The sequence below is a fragment of the Monodon monoceros genome, unplaced genomic scaffold (assembly GCF_005190385.1).
Source record: "Monodon monoceros isolate NGI ecotype Baffin Bay Population unplaced genomic scaffold, NGI_Narwhal_1 Super_Scaffold_19, whole genome shotgun sequence".
Taxonomy (NCBI): domain Eukaryota; kingdom Metazoa; phylum Chordata; class Mammalia; order Artiodactyla; family Monodontidae; genus Monodon; species Monodon monoceros.
The window spans coordinates 69,786,814-69,800,047 of record NW_021703775.1 but is presented as its reverse complement, the minus strand read 5'-3'; the positions used below and the strand labels follow the sequence as shown (position 1 = coordinate 69,800,047).

Below are 13,234 nucleotides of genomic sequence, written 5' to 3'. Positions count from 1 at the left end.
TTTAAAAAGTGTCCCGTTACTCAATGTTCAGAAGAGTCATCAGCAAAGAGCAGGGTAGTTACCACACCAGTTGAAGGAAAGAAGCATTTACCATTTGGTTTACAGGCTTTTAGTTCTGTAGCTTCAATGACGTGCACCATCAGACGCCCGATGCCTGAAGACTTTTGAGAGCGAGCTACAAAAGAGGAAGACTAGTGATGTTAATTTCTCCTCTGAGAATGCAGACAGCAGAGCGATGACGCTAAGCTGTAGATACTCAGTCCTGTCTTTCTGACCAACCCCAGCACTCCCCAGCCTCACGTGCCACTGAACTGGGCCTGGCAGCATCTGGCTGCTCTGTGACTTTGCCCAGGCTGTGTCGCCTGCTAGGGTACCTCGCCACCATCTCTGCCTATCAGCATCCTACACATCCTTCAACATGCAGGTCCAATCTCACCTCCTGGATCCCCTCCCTCCTCTGTGCATCCCACACACAGCCGGCTGGGTCTGAACTTCTGTGTCAGTCCATCCCCTCTGTCAGGAGGGGCCATGGCAGAGCACAGACTGTTTATTCATCCTTGTATTAACCCCTCAACTGCCTAGCAAGTAGTAATAGTAATAACATCACCATACATTATACTCATTCAGCACTTAAAAGCAGCTAACATTTATTGGATACTTTGTGTTAGGCATGTGATCGACTTTTACATAAGTTATAATACTTAAACTGCACATTTACAACGTAGCTCTTTATAACTGCCATTGTCATATATGAGAAAACTGAGTCTTAGAAATGACTATAACGTGCTTATGTCACAGAGCTTCTAAAACGGCAAGGTCAAAAACACATCAGATACCAAAGTCCACTTTCTTTTTTTAGAATTTATTTTTAATTATTATTTTTTTTGGCTGTGCTGCGTGGCATGTGGGATCTTAGTTCCCCAACCAGGGACTGAACCCGTGCCCCCTGCAGTGCAAGTGGACTGGACCACCAGGGAAGTCCTCAAAGTCTACTTTCTTAACCACTCACCATAATTCCAATTACATGTAAACACTTTAGCTTATAAACTTTTACTTAAGACCTTATTTAAGGAGGTACTCAGAAACACTTTTAATATGGAGAGAAATGAGTTAGTGAACTCAGATTATCTTGGTAACTATAAAGTTAAGCAGGGTTTGCCCTTAGGGGTTTAAAAACTAACAAAAGCTGCTTGGTGAGCTACTGACTTTTCAAAGCTCAGGGCAAGTAGAACCTTCTCTGTGAGAAGTGGCCCACCCCTCCTATGTGCCCACCGGCCCAGCAGGCACTGGCATTCAGTTCCCCTTGAAGGCAGGGCTGGGCCATATTCATTTTGTGGGCCCAGTTAAGCCTAGCACAGGGCCTGGCACAGAGTTAAGTAATAAAGGTCTAAAGAATGGAACACGTGGAAAGTGCATAACAATATGTACAGATAAAGGTGTAAAGAAAAACTTAGATTTATCTTCGACCAATTAAGAGATCATTATATGCTTTCTGAAAAGATTCAATCATTGATTTTTCAATAACATGCCTTTAAAGTACCATTAAAATAAGATTCAATTAGCAAAAGCCAATTTACCTATACCTTTCAGGAGTATATAACAAAATAAGGGAAACCTGAATAAAAAAACATAAAGAGCTGCAACTCCAGCAGCCAGGAACCTAAGTGGGAGGACTGGTCAGGGAGGGGCCTCGTGCCATAGCCTGGTGGGAGACTGGAGGGTCTTAATAGGGCTGTGCCACCAGGAGAGGACAGAGCTATGCAAATGGGGAAGAGAACCATGGAGAAAATCTATGCAGGACTCTGCAACTGTCTAGAGATGCGGGGGATGGGGATGGTCAGAGAGCACATTTCCAGTGTGCGCCCAAGGACAATACTACTGTCCACTGAGATTCTCGGGAGGAGCTACTTCTGGAAAGAGGTTAATCCAACAGGAGTGGTGGTGCAGGTGTTTCTGGAGAGCAGGGGCTGCAGGGACAGCAGGCCAGCCGTGACCACTGAAGCTGGGGTGACATGAGGGAGGGAGGCTCAGAACTCTCGGGGTAGGGTGGGAGGAAGCAGAGCTAGGAAAGAGATGATGAAAGAAGATCTGATGGTACAAGGACCCTCAGGGGTGTCATGGGGTCCGGGGGAGGGAGGGGCCTCAATTTCCTGCTGTTGGGGAAAGCAAGCCAAGTTGTTGGGGGTGGTCACTGACGTCGTGTGAGCAAGCCATTCGCACAGAGTGATGGGACAGCAAGCGGAGTGAAAGGCTCTGAGTGTAGGGTCCCGGACCCAGTGCTGGGAGGAGGCTGGCTGGACCTGGAGGAGGGGTGGGGTAGAGGCTGGGTGGGGGAGGAGCTGAGGGGAAACGGGCTGTAGAAGTGAAGTTTGATGGAGCAAAATGGACCAAGCAGAGGCCGGGCTGGTTATGCAAAGGACAGACCCCTCTTCCTGGAAACAGGAGTGAAGAGTGTGTGTGGGGAGGAGGGACAGAGACCTTGCCACAGAGAGAAGCGAGGTCCCAGGGCTCGCACTGGATGACCCCCGTCTATGTAGGGGACAGTGGGGGGGGGGCTCAGGGAGGCCCCCAGGAGGTTTGAAACGGCTGTGGGAGGCCGAGCGGGCTCTGCGGAGCTCGCTCGCGGCAAGTCTGGTCTTTCAGGCTGTCCCCGTTTATCCCCTCACTGCAGAAGCAGCAGCCTGTGCCCTGAAGCTGGGACCCCGCCCAGGGCCCCCTGGTGGCTGGTTCCAACCCTCCCAGGCACCCCCCCCGCGACTACCTTGATAAGCCTTCTCCCGTTTCTTCTTTTCGGTGTCGATGTACTGCTCAGATGCCGCCTTGATCTTCTGGACCCAGGCCGTCCTGGAGGAGGGGCAGAGAGTGCCATCGGGCAGACTTCGCACACGTCTCACAGCTCCACCAGGAGCCCCAGAGCTCTGTGCTCGCTAACCTTGGCTTTGAGAAGTTCCCAATCATAGACTTCACAGTAATTCAACTGAAGGACTTGTTTGCTAATTGAGGATCAAGCTGAGAATTTCTAGAAAGTTCTTGACGGCACCAAGCACTTGTCAGGTGCTGGGCGCACAGAGATGGAAGATGCAATGGCAGCTCAGCACGACAAATGACAGGTTCTATTGCAGAGAGCTGTGCACACAGCGGAGGAGGAGCTACACCCAGAGGACAGAGGACGCGTAGCTGGCCAGGCAGGGAGGGAGGAAGGCACCCATGCAGAGGGCAGTGGGGGAGGGCAGACAATCCGGCGGGAGTGCAGGGATGGGACTGAGACCCAGAGGCACGGGACGGCCTCAGAGAGCAGGCGAAGGAGCACAGACTGTCCCTGAGGGATTGCAGTAGGAAGGGAGGTGTTGGCTCTCCCACTTCAGAAGATCCCGAGGAGAGGCTGGAAGCAGGGAAGTGTGTTAGAGGCGTTTGCGGTAACCTGGCACGTCTAAACCAAGGCCTGCCAGTGGGACTGTGGTGGAGGGGGAATTAGTAGGGTGTGAGCACGGGCTGGAGGTGGGTTTATGGCGGAGGGAGAGGTCAGGCTTTCTCCTAGGCCTCAAGGCAGGTCACACGTGGTCAGGACTGACCTCTCATTAATGTTGTCTGTTCGGAGGGTGTAGACCCGGTCAATGTGAGAAATGTGGAAGACAGGCTCATCGCTGGAAGGGTCTGTGGGCAGTTTCACCAAGGCTTCATTCAGGAAAATGGGCTGAAAGAATTAGGGCCAAAACACAGGCTGTGAAATGGGTCAGAACACTCCACCCACCTACGTCCAGAATTGTCTGTTCTGAAGAGCCTTGTTGAGAAGTAGAGGGGTCTAGCTTCCAGAGTCCTTTACTTAGGAGAAAAGAAACTGCCTCTGTTTCATGAAAGTAAATATCTAGGGTAGATCAGATGTTACTAAAGTGGGGACAGGAGCACCGAGTGTCTTTGACAGCTCACGTGACAGGGTCTCTCCTCCAGGCACTGACACTTGACCCTTCCCGTCAGCCTTGGTTTTATGGAGAGACCCGATGCTGAATGTGGACGGAGGTGGGATCACACATCGTGTTTGCTGCGAAGGAAGCTGGAATCCAGCTGGTGGCTGTCAGAGGGCAGTGAAGGCCCAGCCACACTAGGCTTCTTCCCTGGGAAGTGACAAAGGAAGCGTGAGCCGTCTGGAGGCAGGTGGAGAGAGTCCCATGAGGACAGGAAAGGCTCAGGCTGGGAAGGAGGTCCTTAAAGTAAACACCTCGTTGTGCTCTTGATGCTACTGCCAGGAACGTGACACTTACCATTTTATACATTTTGAATTGAGCGTTGGACTTAGAGCTGAAAAGTTTCTCGGAGCTCGAGGAAACAGCAAACTGCTTGACCATGTAGGTGAGAAGCAGGAAGTCATTGAAGAGGAACCCGTGCAGCTCCTTGTTGCTCTTGGTCTTGTACAGCTTTCCGCTGTGCAGGAGCTTGCGGGGTCCCAGGCAGTTGGTGAGGGAGTTGAAAACAAGTTGCTTAAAGAGAAAGAAACTGTCACTTTGTAACTCCCAGCACCCCTGGCGAGGCCAGCGCCCTGGACCTGAGGGAGGTGCGGTAGACTTTCTAGGTGGGAATGTGGCTGTAATCATTCACTTTTACACAGAAGATCCTTACATTTTTCTCTTCAAAGTTCAAACTGGCACAGTGAAAATAATTACTTACAAAACCACAGAATACTGATTCTCCTGGCTGAATTCAAAGAACTCAAAACATCTCTCTTTATGAGAAAGGAAGATGACAACCCAAGAATGGGCAGGATGGTGAGTCTGCATGGGCTGAGCTGAGGCACAGACTGTCTACACTAGGGGAAGGCACGAACCTGGTTCCCCACCCAGAGCCTGCCTGGCGGCACCCAGCTCAGCCCCACAGGCCTCACCTCCGTGAGACCTTCACACTGCACGTGAGTCTGGATCCACTCCAGTCGGTCTGAATTTTCCTTCTCCCGAACTCCTTCATTAACTTGCGAGCAGAGCTCCTCTGCCCGCTCGAGGGCCAGCTTCAGAGAGGAGTGGTCTACGTGATTTTCTGGGGTGTTCTCCAGAATCTGGAAGAGAGGGGGCTGTGTCATGTGGGACGTCTTTCGTCTTCCACCTGCCCTGCCAGCCGGGTGCTGGGCGCTGGAAATACAATAGTGGGCGAGACAGTCGTTTACCCTTGAGAGGCTCAGGGCCCCCGAGTACTCGGGGAGACAGGTGACTCAGTGACAAGAGGGTGGGCCAAGCGCTACATGGACCAAGTGCCCTGTGGGTCTCTGGTGGCCCTCTAGCTGGGTCTGGGGATAGGCTGTATGTGTAAGGGTGTATCCTTACTTCCCCCAGTAACAAGCCATGTGCCTTTAGGGTGAACCCTCCAGTATAAACTGGCTGCGCCTTTGGTAAGTATGTTAACTTGCTGAATAGCAACATTTCATTATATTTTTGGGGTCAGTGATCCTTCTGAGAAATCTGCTGAAAGCAATGAATCCCCTGCCACGGAAAAAACACAGTAAAACCATGCTGTCAGCATGTAGGAAAATGCATTCATTTCACTGGGAAGTGACTTCACGCTAATGTTCCAAAGGTAAAGGGATAGAGAATGCAAATTTGTGTGGTCCCTCTGGAAATCAGCGGGCCCATCAGTAGATGACTCCTGTGCTTCATTTACAGTTCCAAAATACGAAAAAGCTCTGAAAGCCTAAAGCTGTTTTCATTACTCATTTAGTGGCAAAACTTGACCTAAACTGAAGAGATGAACTTTTTACGTCCACTAACAGTAATTATTCATGAATTTCTCTGTAGGACTATTAATGTGTTGCTTATTGGTGCTGCCCAGGCTTGTTAGGGTGTCGTGTAATATACAGCATTTGAATTACAGTCTGAATTCTGAAACATATCTGGCCCCAAATATTTCAGGTAAGGGACTGTGGATTAATGTATATTAATGGGTCCATTTGGTATCAGAACTGTGACATTAACTCTGTAACATAAGGTCTATATTGAGTTAACATGGCTTACAGACCAGAGATCAAGGCATAATCAATAAAAGCAACAGTCTTATATTATTTCTACTGTTTTTCTTTGTAAGATGATTAAAATTACCTCAATGATTACCTGTGGAATAATCCTTTGAAAGTCTGCCTTCTCCTTAGAAGGCGTATCAGCTCGAGAGGCCAACATTGTTTGTGTCAAAAAGATGAATGGAATTTTAGAGGGACTGTGTAGTCAGCCAGCTGAGGTAGGATACAGCCAGGGGACGATGATGAGCTGTCTAGGACACTGAGTTGGAGACTGCTGGGACGTCTAGGTTACATATTCAGTTGGTAGATGAATTCAGATCTCAGCAGGAAGACTGGACCCCAAGGTCATACTAACTGTGGACTCTTTCCACAGCTGGAGAACTAGAGGGCGCTGCCCTGCCTAGACAACATATGACCCCGAGAGGCTAGGGAGCTTTCTGGGAAGGGGGAGGACAGGTAACCCAAATGACCATGGATACCTCTTTTATTTGCCCATTTCAAGGATTTATCCCTTCAGACTGCATGTGTGTCCATGGGCGTGTGCGCGCGCACACACACACGGTGCCTGGTCCACCAGACAGTGGAGTCGGACCATGTGGTGGGTGGCTGGTGTATCTGGAGGCTCCCTATCAGCCTCTGTGAACCTCAAAGGGTCCTGCTTCTCCCAGCCAGGCACTTACACTTCTGATGAGGAGGGGGTAGCGGGTGATCCTCTGCATGGGCTTCAGCAGGAAGCTGGAAAGGGGCATTCCTTTACATCGAGGGTCAGATGCCAGCCTCTGCAAAATAATTGAGAGGCTTGTGAGGAAATCATAGCCTGAGGAAAACAAGGAAACACTGGCTATGCTCCTGACTTTGACCACCTTTTAGATTTCTAACTTCTTTTAAAAACTCAGGATCCAAAATGATACGTATCAGGTTAACAGCAAGAATATCCCACTTCATGCGCCAAAGCCAGTGGATGCTTTCAGTTCTTTCTTAGGTGCATCTGACAGCCTGTGCAATCCCTCCCTCCCATTGCTTCCGGAACCAGACTGTCTTCCCAGCGCACTGACCCCTCTCAGTCTTCCTCACTCCTTTCCTCTCCTCTGCCCAAGATCCCACACGACTGAGCCCCACAGTGTGACCAGACCAGCTGTGGAGCTCTACACTTGCCAAATTACTCTCCGTCTCACCTGGATGTCCCAAAGGGACCTCAATACCTCAACATACCCCCAAGTGAAGTCCTCGTCTTCCCTCATAAAAGCATCCTCTTCTACCCCTATTCCTATCAGAGTTGGTAGCACCATTCTTCACCCACTCACCTTCCCCCACACATACCTAGGAGTTACCACTGATGCCAGTCTGTCTTCTAAGTAGCTCTTGATCTCCCCCATCTCTGCCTGCTCATCACCCTGCTTCATTCATAACAATACATTTACTGAGCACCTGCTATGAGCCAGGCTCACAATGTCCCTTCTGCTCTTCCTTCACTTGGCTAATTCATATTCATCTCTGAAGACTCAGATTAGCCTCCTTCAGTCCAGGCTCTCCCCTTCTTCACGCCTCCCCTCCTTTTCAGTGATCCTTCTCAAGCCCCCAAGGCTTCCTTTGTCATCGTGCCACATCTGGACTGGGTAACACAGGTAGAGGCATCACATATGAGGTGTCTCTATAACTCCCACCCAGACTGTTAACTCCAGGATGCCTAGGACCACATTTATTTGCTTCTACTCCTAGGACTAGTACAGGACCTAACAGAGTAGCTAGTACTCTGGTATGATCATTTTAATGACTGAAAAATAACACATTTACTGTAATTTAACTAATCATTTCCCACTACGGGATATTAAAATTACCCGCTCCTTTTGTTTTTGGATATATATATATATATATGTTTCTAAGATAAGCATCTTCATGGTATTTATTTCTATATTTTCTGAGTCTTTTTAAAAAGTAACATTTTAGAACACAGCTTGTTAGATCTGCTTTTTAATGTAAGCAACACCATGCCTTTCATTATGAGACTAAACACTTTTTATTTTTGCTATTGTTACAATTGTGGTGACACTGACGTTCTATTTACATCCTATTTTTTAAATTCCTATTTTTATTACTATTTGAAAAAATTTTAAACCTTTTACTATGCTTTAGAAGGTAAATGTCCTATATTTAATTCTACTATTATTTTAAAATGTTCACATATACTCATAATTCCACATTTATGTAGTTATTCTGATTAATGTTTGTTTCTGTGATCTTGGTTTCTTTCTATGTTTCTTCTAGTTCATTTCTAGGCAACACCTTGCCTCCCACCAACTGAAGGGTTCTGTCCTCAGTGCCTTATACTGAACCATTTTTACACCCCTGAGATCATCATAAGCTAAATAAATAAAGTTAGCATTTATTGAATGCTTACTATGTGTTGGTCTCTGTGCTAAAGTACTTTAAAAGTATTATCTGATTATCTCCAGGTGAGAGATGAGGGGACTTTAAGGCACCAAATGTTAAGAAACTTGCCCTGGTCACACAGTGGACCATGATGGGGCTGGAATTTCAGCCCGAGCAGTCCAATTCTGAAGGCTGTCTTGTTCTGAGCATGAAACTGTGTTGCCTCTTGGAATTGATCCTATTTCGTTATGACAGACTCTTCTTTTCATGTAATGCTTAATTTTATTCACTGTTATTTTAATTAAGATTTTAACAACTATATTTATAAAAGATATTGGGTTATAACTTTTTTTTTCATTTTTGTAATTAAACACAAATACAAAAATGGGCCTTGGCGTTAGAGTCACTTTTGTCTTATATAATGAATTAGGTAGGCTTTCTATTTTTTTCTGGGATCTGTAACAGTTTATATAAAATAGAATAATCTATTCCTTTATTGTTGTAAAGAATTCACCATTAAATCCATCAAGTGAAACTATCTCCTCTTTTGGGGTAGGTTACTCAGTTTTTTCCCTTGTTTAATATTATCTTCAGATTTTCTATTTTTCTTTAACTTTATCTTTATTGGAGTATAGTTAACTTTACAACGTTGTGTTAGTTTCTGCTGTATAACAAAGTGAATCAGCTATATGTATACATATATCCCCTTATCTCCTCCCTCTTGTGTCTCCCTCCCACCCTCCCTATCCCACCCCTCTAGGTGGTCACAAAGCATGGAGCTGATCTCCCTGTGCTATGCAGCTGCATCCCACTAGCTAGCTATTTAACGTTTGGTAGTGTATATATGTCCATGCCACTCTCTCACTTTGTCCCAGCTTCCCCTTCCCCTTCCCACATCCTCAAGTCCATTATCTACGTCTGTGTCTTTATTCCTGTCCTGCCCCTAGGTTTGTCAGAACCATTTTTGTTTTTTTAGGTTCCATATTATGTGTTAGCATACAGTATTTGTTTTTCTGACTTACTTCACTCTGTATGACAGGCTCTAGGTCCATCCATCTCACCACAAAATAGCTCATTTTTTTTTTTTTTTTTTTTTTCGGTACGCGGGCCTCTCACTGTTGTGGCCTCTCCCGCTGCGGAGCACAGGCTCCAGATGCGCAGGCTCAGCGGCCATGGCTCCTGGGCCTAGCCGCTCCGTGGTATGTGGGATCTTCCCGGACCGGGGCACGAACCCGTGTCCCCTGCATCGGCAGGCGGACTCTCAACCACTGCGCCACCAGGGAAGCCCCTTTTTCATTTCTAATTCTGTTGATTTGAGTCTTCTCCCTTTTTTTCTTGATGAGTCTGGCTAATGGTTTATCAATTTTGTTTATCTTCCCAAAGAACCAGCTTTTAGTTTTATTGATCTTTCCTACTGTTTCCTTCATTTCTTTTTCATTGATTTCTGATCTGAACTTTATGATTTCTTTCCTTCTGCTAACTTTGGGGGTTTTTTTGTTGTTGTTCTTTCTCTAATTGCTTTAGGCGTAAGGTTAGGTTGTTCATTTGACATTTTTCTTTTTTCTTGAGGTAGGATTGTATTGCTATAAACTTCCCTCTTAGAACTGCTTTTGCTGCATCCCATAGGTTTTGGGTCATCGAGTTTTCACTGTCATTTGTTTCTATGTAATTTTGTTTTTGAAGTAAAGAAAACCGTGGAATTTAATCTTTATTTACAGGACACTGCAAGACATGAAATCCCACATAGAAATAAGAAACCCATTGAGAGAAGAAGCTTCATATAGTATGTACAGTTTGGAACTGTTCAAGCATAGTTTCTTTGTAAAAAGCGCTACAATAACAAACCACATGTAAAAAGAGTTCTTAGTAGAGAAACAGTAAGAGAAACTTCTACCAAACATAGTACACAACAAACAACTTTATGCCTCAGAGGTACAATCTAGAAGCTGAAGGTCCCAGCAGTGCCATCCTGAACTTGGAATGTATACCCTTTAGAGGTAGTTTCCGGCACAATTTTGACCTTCCTCTTCTTCCACAGAGAAATACTTCTCAATCAAGTTTAATGAAGCTTTGTACACAGACTCATTTTCATGGTTTTGTAGAGCTTCAATTTTGTCCAAACCTCCACATTCTTCAATCATTATACTAAGTTTCTCAGTTTCACCTAGTTTCTCAGCAGCCTGAAAGATATTTGAAATGGCATCCAGGATAACCAGAATAATTCTGTTGCCTTTTGCAGTTAGGAGGTTCATCAATGGTTCTATTATGCCACAATGAACAAGGTATACGATCTGCTCAACTGTTCCGCCACTTGTATAGTTGGTCACAGCCCATACAGCTTCCTTTTGTGTCTTAAAGTCTGCCTTAGAAAGAATGCCAACAAGGAATGGGACTAATCCATGATTTACGACTCGTTATATCTTGTCCCGGCAGCCAGCCGTGATGTTTGACATTGTCCACATAGCTTCCTTCTGAATATTAGTTTTGGAGTTTGTTAGCAGGCTGGGAAAGATGGCAAGTGCTCCTGCATCCATTACAACCTGAGTCTGTTCATCTGTCCCAGTGACAATATTCCCTATGGCTCTTAGCGTGGGAATCACAATTGGCAATTCGTAGCTCCTAAAAGCTTCACAAGTTGGGGTACAACCCCAGTTTTCACAACCATTTCAATCCATTCATTTGGACCATTTGTAAGGTAGGAAATAGCCCAGCAGGTATCAACTAAAACTTCTGGATCATCGTGATGCAGGAGATGAACTAAAGTAGGAAGAATCTGCTCAACAGCATCTAAGGGGGTGTGCAGGATTCTTGTTGTGACAAAGATTTGAAAGTGTCCAGGTAAGATTATGTAAGTAACCACATGCTAAAGATGACGTATCAGGAACCGCCGAAAGTGCCAACAGTGGGTCAACTGCACCACACTTGATAACCAAGTCTCGGAAAACTGAGCCATCACCTGCAATGTTTCCTAGAGCCCATACAGCTTGTTCACTGAAGTAAGCATGGGGAGATGCCAACAGAGAAATGAATGCTGGGATAGCACCTCCATCTACCACAGCCTTGGTCTGTTCTGATGTCCTGGAAGCAATGTTAGTGAGGCCCAAGCAGATTCAAACTGAATGGGACTGCAATCAGTTCTGCCCAAGAAGGACACAATTTTGGAATCAAACCAGCCCAGATTATGCTGTCTGTGGGGGGCTGTTTTTCCCTAGAAAGCAGTTTCCTAGCAGCTTGAGTAGCTTGGAGCTGGCTTTCCAAATTGTTGCTATTTATGCCTTTGACAATGTCATCAACAGACCAATTTACAGTGCCCTGGTTGTTGTGGTTTTCCTGCAGTGGAGAAGCAGCATCATCTGGAAAAGAGCTGACATTTCTCCTTTTCAGCATCTGGTCATACTTCTTAGCTTTCCGGAACTCCACATTAACCTCTATTCAGTGCTGCCTCATTTCTGTACTGTCTTTCCCCTTGTTCTTGAATCTGTTAAGGCGGGCAGCTGGTGAATTAGAATTCTCATTGGTGGACATGGTTATGAGACAAAGGGAGAAAGCTACACAGCTGGCTCAAGCTTCCACAGGAAGTGGTGCGGGGCACACAGGTTGCGGATCAGCTGCCCTTAAAATGTCCACCATGGTCAGCCTGAGGACGGTGTTTCTAGGTAGTTTTTGATTTCTTCAGTGGTCTCTTGGTTATTTAGTAGCGTATTGTTTAGCCTCCATGTATTTGTATTTTTTACAGTTTTTTTTTTCCTGTAATTGATATCTAGTCTCATAGCGTTGTGGTTGGAAAAGATACTTGATACAATTTCAATTTTCTTAAATTTACCAAGGCTTGATTTGTGACCCAAGATATGATCTATCCTGGAGAATGTTCCATGAGCACTTGAGAAGAAAGTGTATTCTGTTGTTTTTGGAGGGAATGTCCTATAAATATCAATTGAGTCCATCTTGTTTAATGTATCATTTAAAGCTTGTGTTTCCTTATTTATTTTCATTTTGGATGATCTGTCCATTGGTGAAAGTGAGGTGTTAAAGTCCCCTACTATGATTGTGTTACTGTCGATTTCCCCTTTTATGGCTTTTAGCATTTGCCTTATATATTGAGGTGCTCCTATGTTGGGTGCATAAATATGTACAATTGTTGTATCTTCTTCTTGGATTGATCCCTTGATCATTATGTAGTGTCCTTCTTTGTCTCTTGTAATAGTTTTTATTTTAAAGTCTATTTTATCTGATATGAGAACTGCTACTCCAGCTTTCTTTTGATTTCCATTTGCATGGAATATCTTTTTCCATCCCAGACTTTCAGTCTGTATGCGTCCCTAGGTCTGAAGTGGGTCTCTTGTAGACAGCATATATATGGGTCTTGTTTTTGTATCCATTCAGCCAGTCTACATCTTTTGGTTGGAGCATTTAATCCATTTACATTTAACATCATTATCGATATGTATGTTCCTATTACCATTTTCTTAATTGTTTTGGGTTTGTTTTTGTAGGTTTTTTCCTTCTCTTGTGTTTCCTCCCTAGAGAAGTTCCTTTAGCATTTGTTGTAAATCTGGTTTGGTGGTGCTGAATTCTCTTAACTTTTGCTTGTCTGTAAAGGTTTTAATTTCTCCGTCGAATCTGAATGAGATCCTTACTGGATAGAGTAATCTTGGTTGTAGGTTTTTCCCTTTCATCACTTTAAATATGTCCTGTCGCTCCCTTCTGGCTTGCAGAGTTTCTGCTGAAAGGTCAGTTGTTAACCTTACGGGGATTCCCTTGTTAGTTATTTGTTGCTTTTCCCTTGCTGCTTTTAATATTTTTTCTTTGTATTTAAGTTTTGATAGTTTGATTAATATGTGTCTTGGCATGTTTCTCCTTGGATTTACC

At 45.2% G+C, this 13,234-nt stretch overlaps 1 protein-coding gene and 1 pseudogene across 5 annotated transcripts in view; both read right to left on the bottom strand.

Moving 5' to 3' along the window:
- ITSN2 (intersectin 2) overlaps nt 1-13,234 on the bottom strand; it is a 160,217-nt gene that overhangs the window by 1,932 nt on the left and 145,051 nt on the right. For 4 of the 5 annotated variants that reach the window (XM_029231744.1, XM_029231742.1, XM_029231743.1 and 1 more), the window contains 6 exons: nt 6,676-6,774; nt 4,877-5,044; nt 4,260-4,475; nt 3,573-3,694; nt 2,762-2,844; nt 92-175 (listed from right to left, as the gene is read on the bottom strand). In XM_029231744.1, coding sequence (XP_029087577.1) covers nt 92-175; nt 2,762-2,844; nt 3,573-3,694; nt 4,260-4,475; nt 4,877-5,044; nt 6,676-6,774 — 772 coding nt within the window. Of the gene's footprint in view, nt 1-91; nt 176-2,761; nt 2,845-3,572; nt 4,113-4,259; nt 4,476-4,876; nt 5,045-6,675; nt 6,775-13,234 lie in introns of those variants that run through there. The other variant, XR_003794872.1, reaches the window with a different exon arrangement.
- LOC114900552 lies at nt 9,907-12,117 on the bottom strand (annotated as a pseudogene).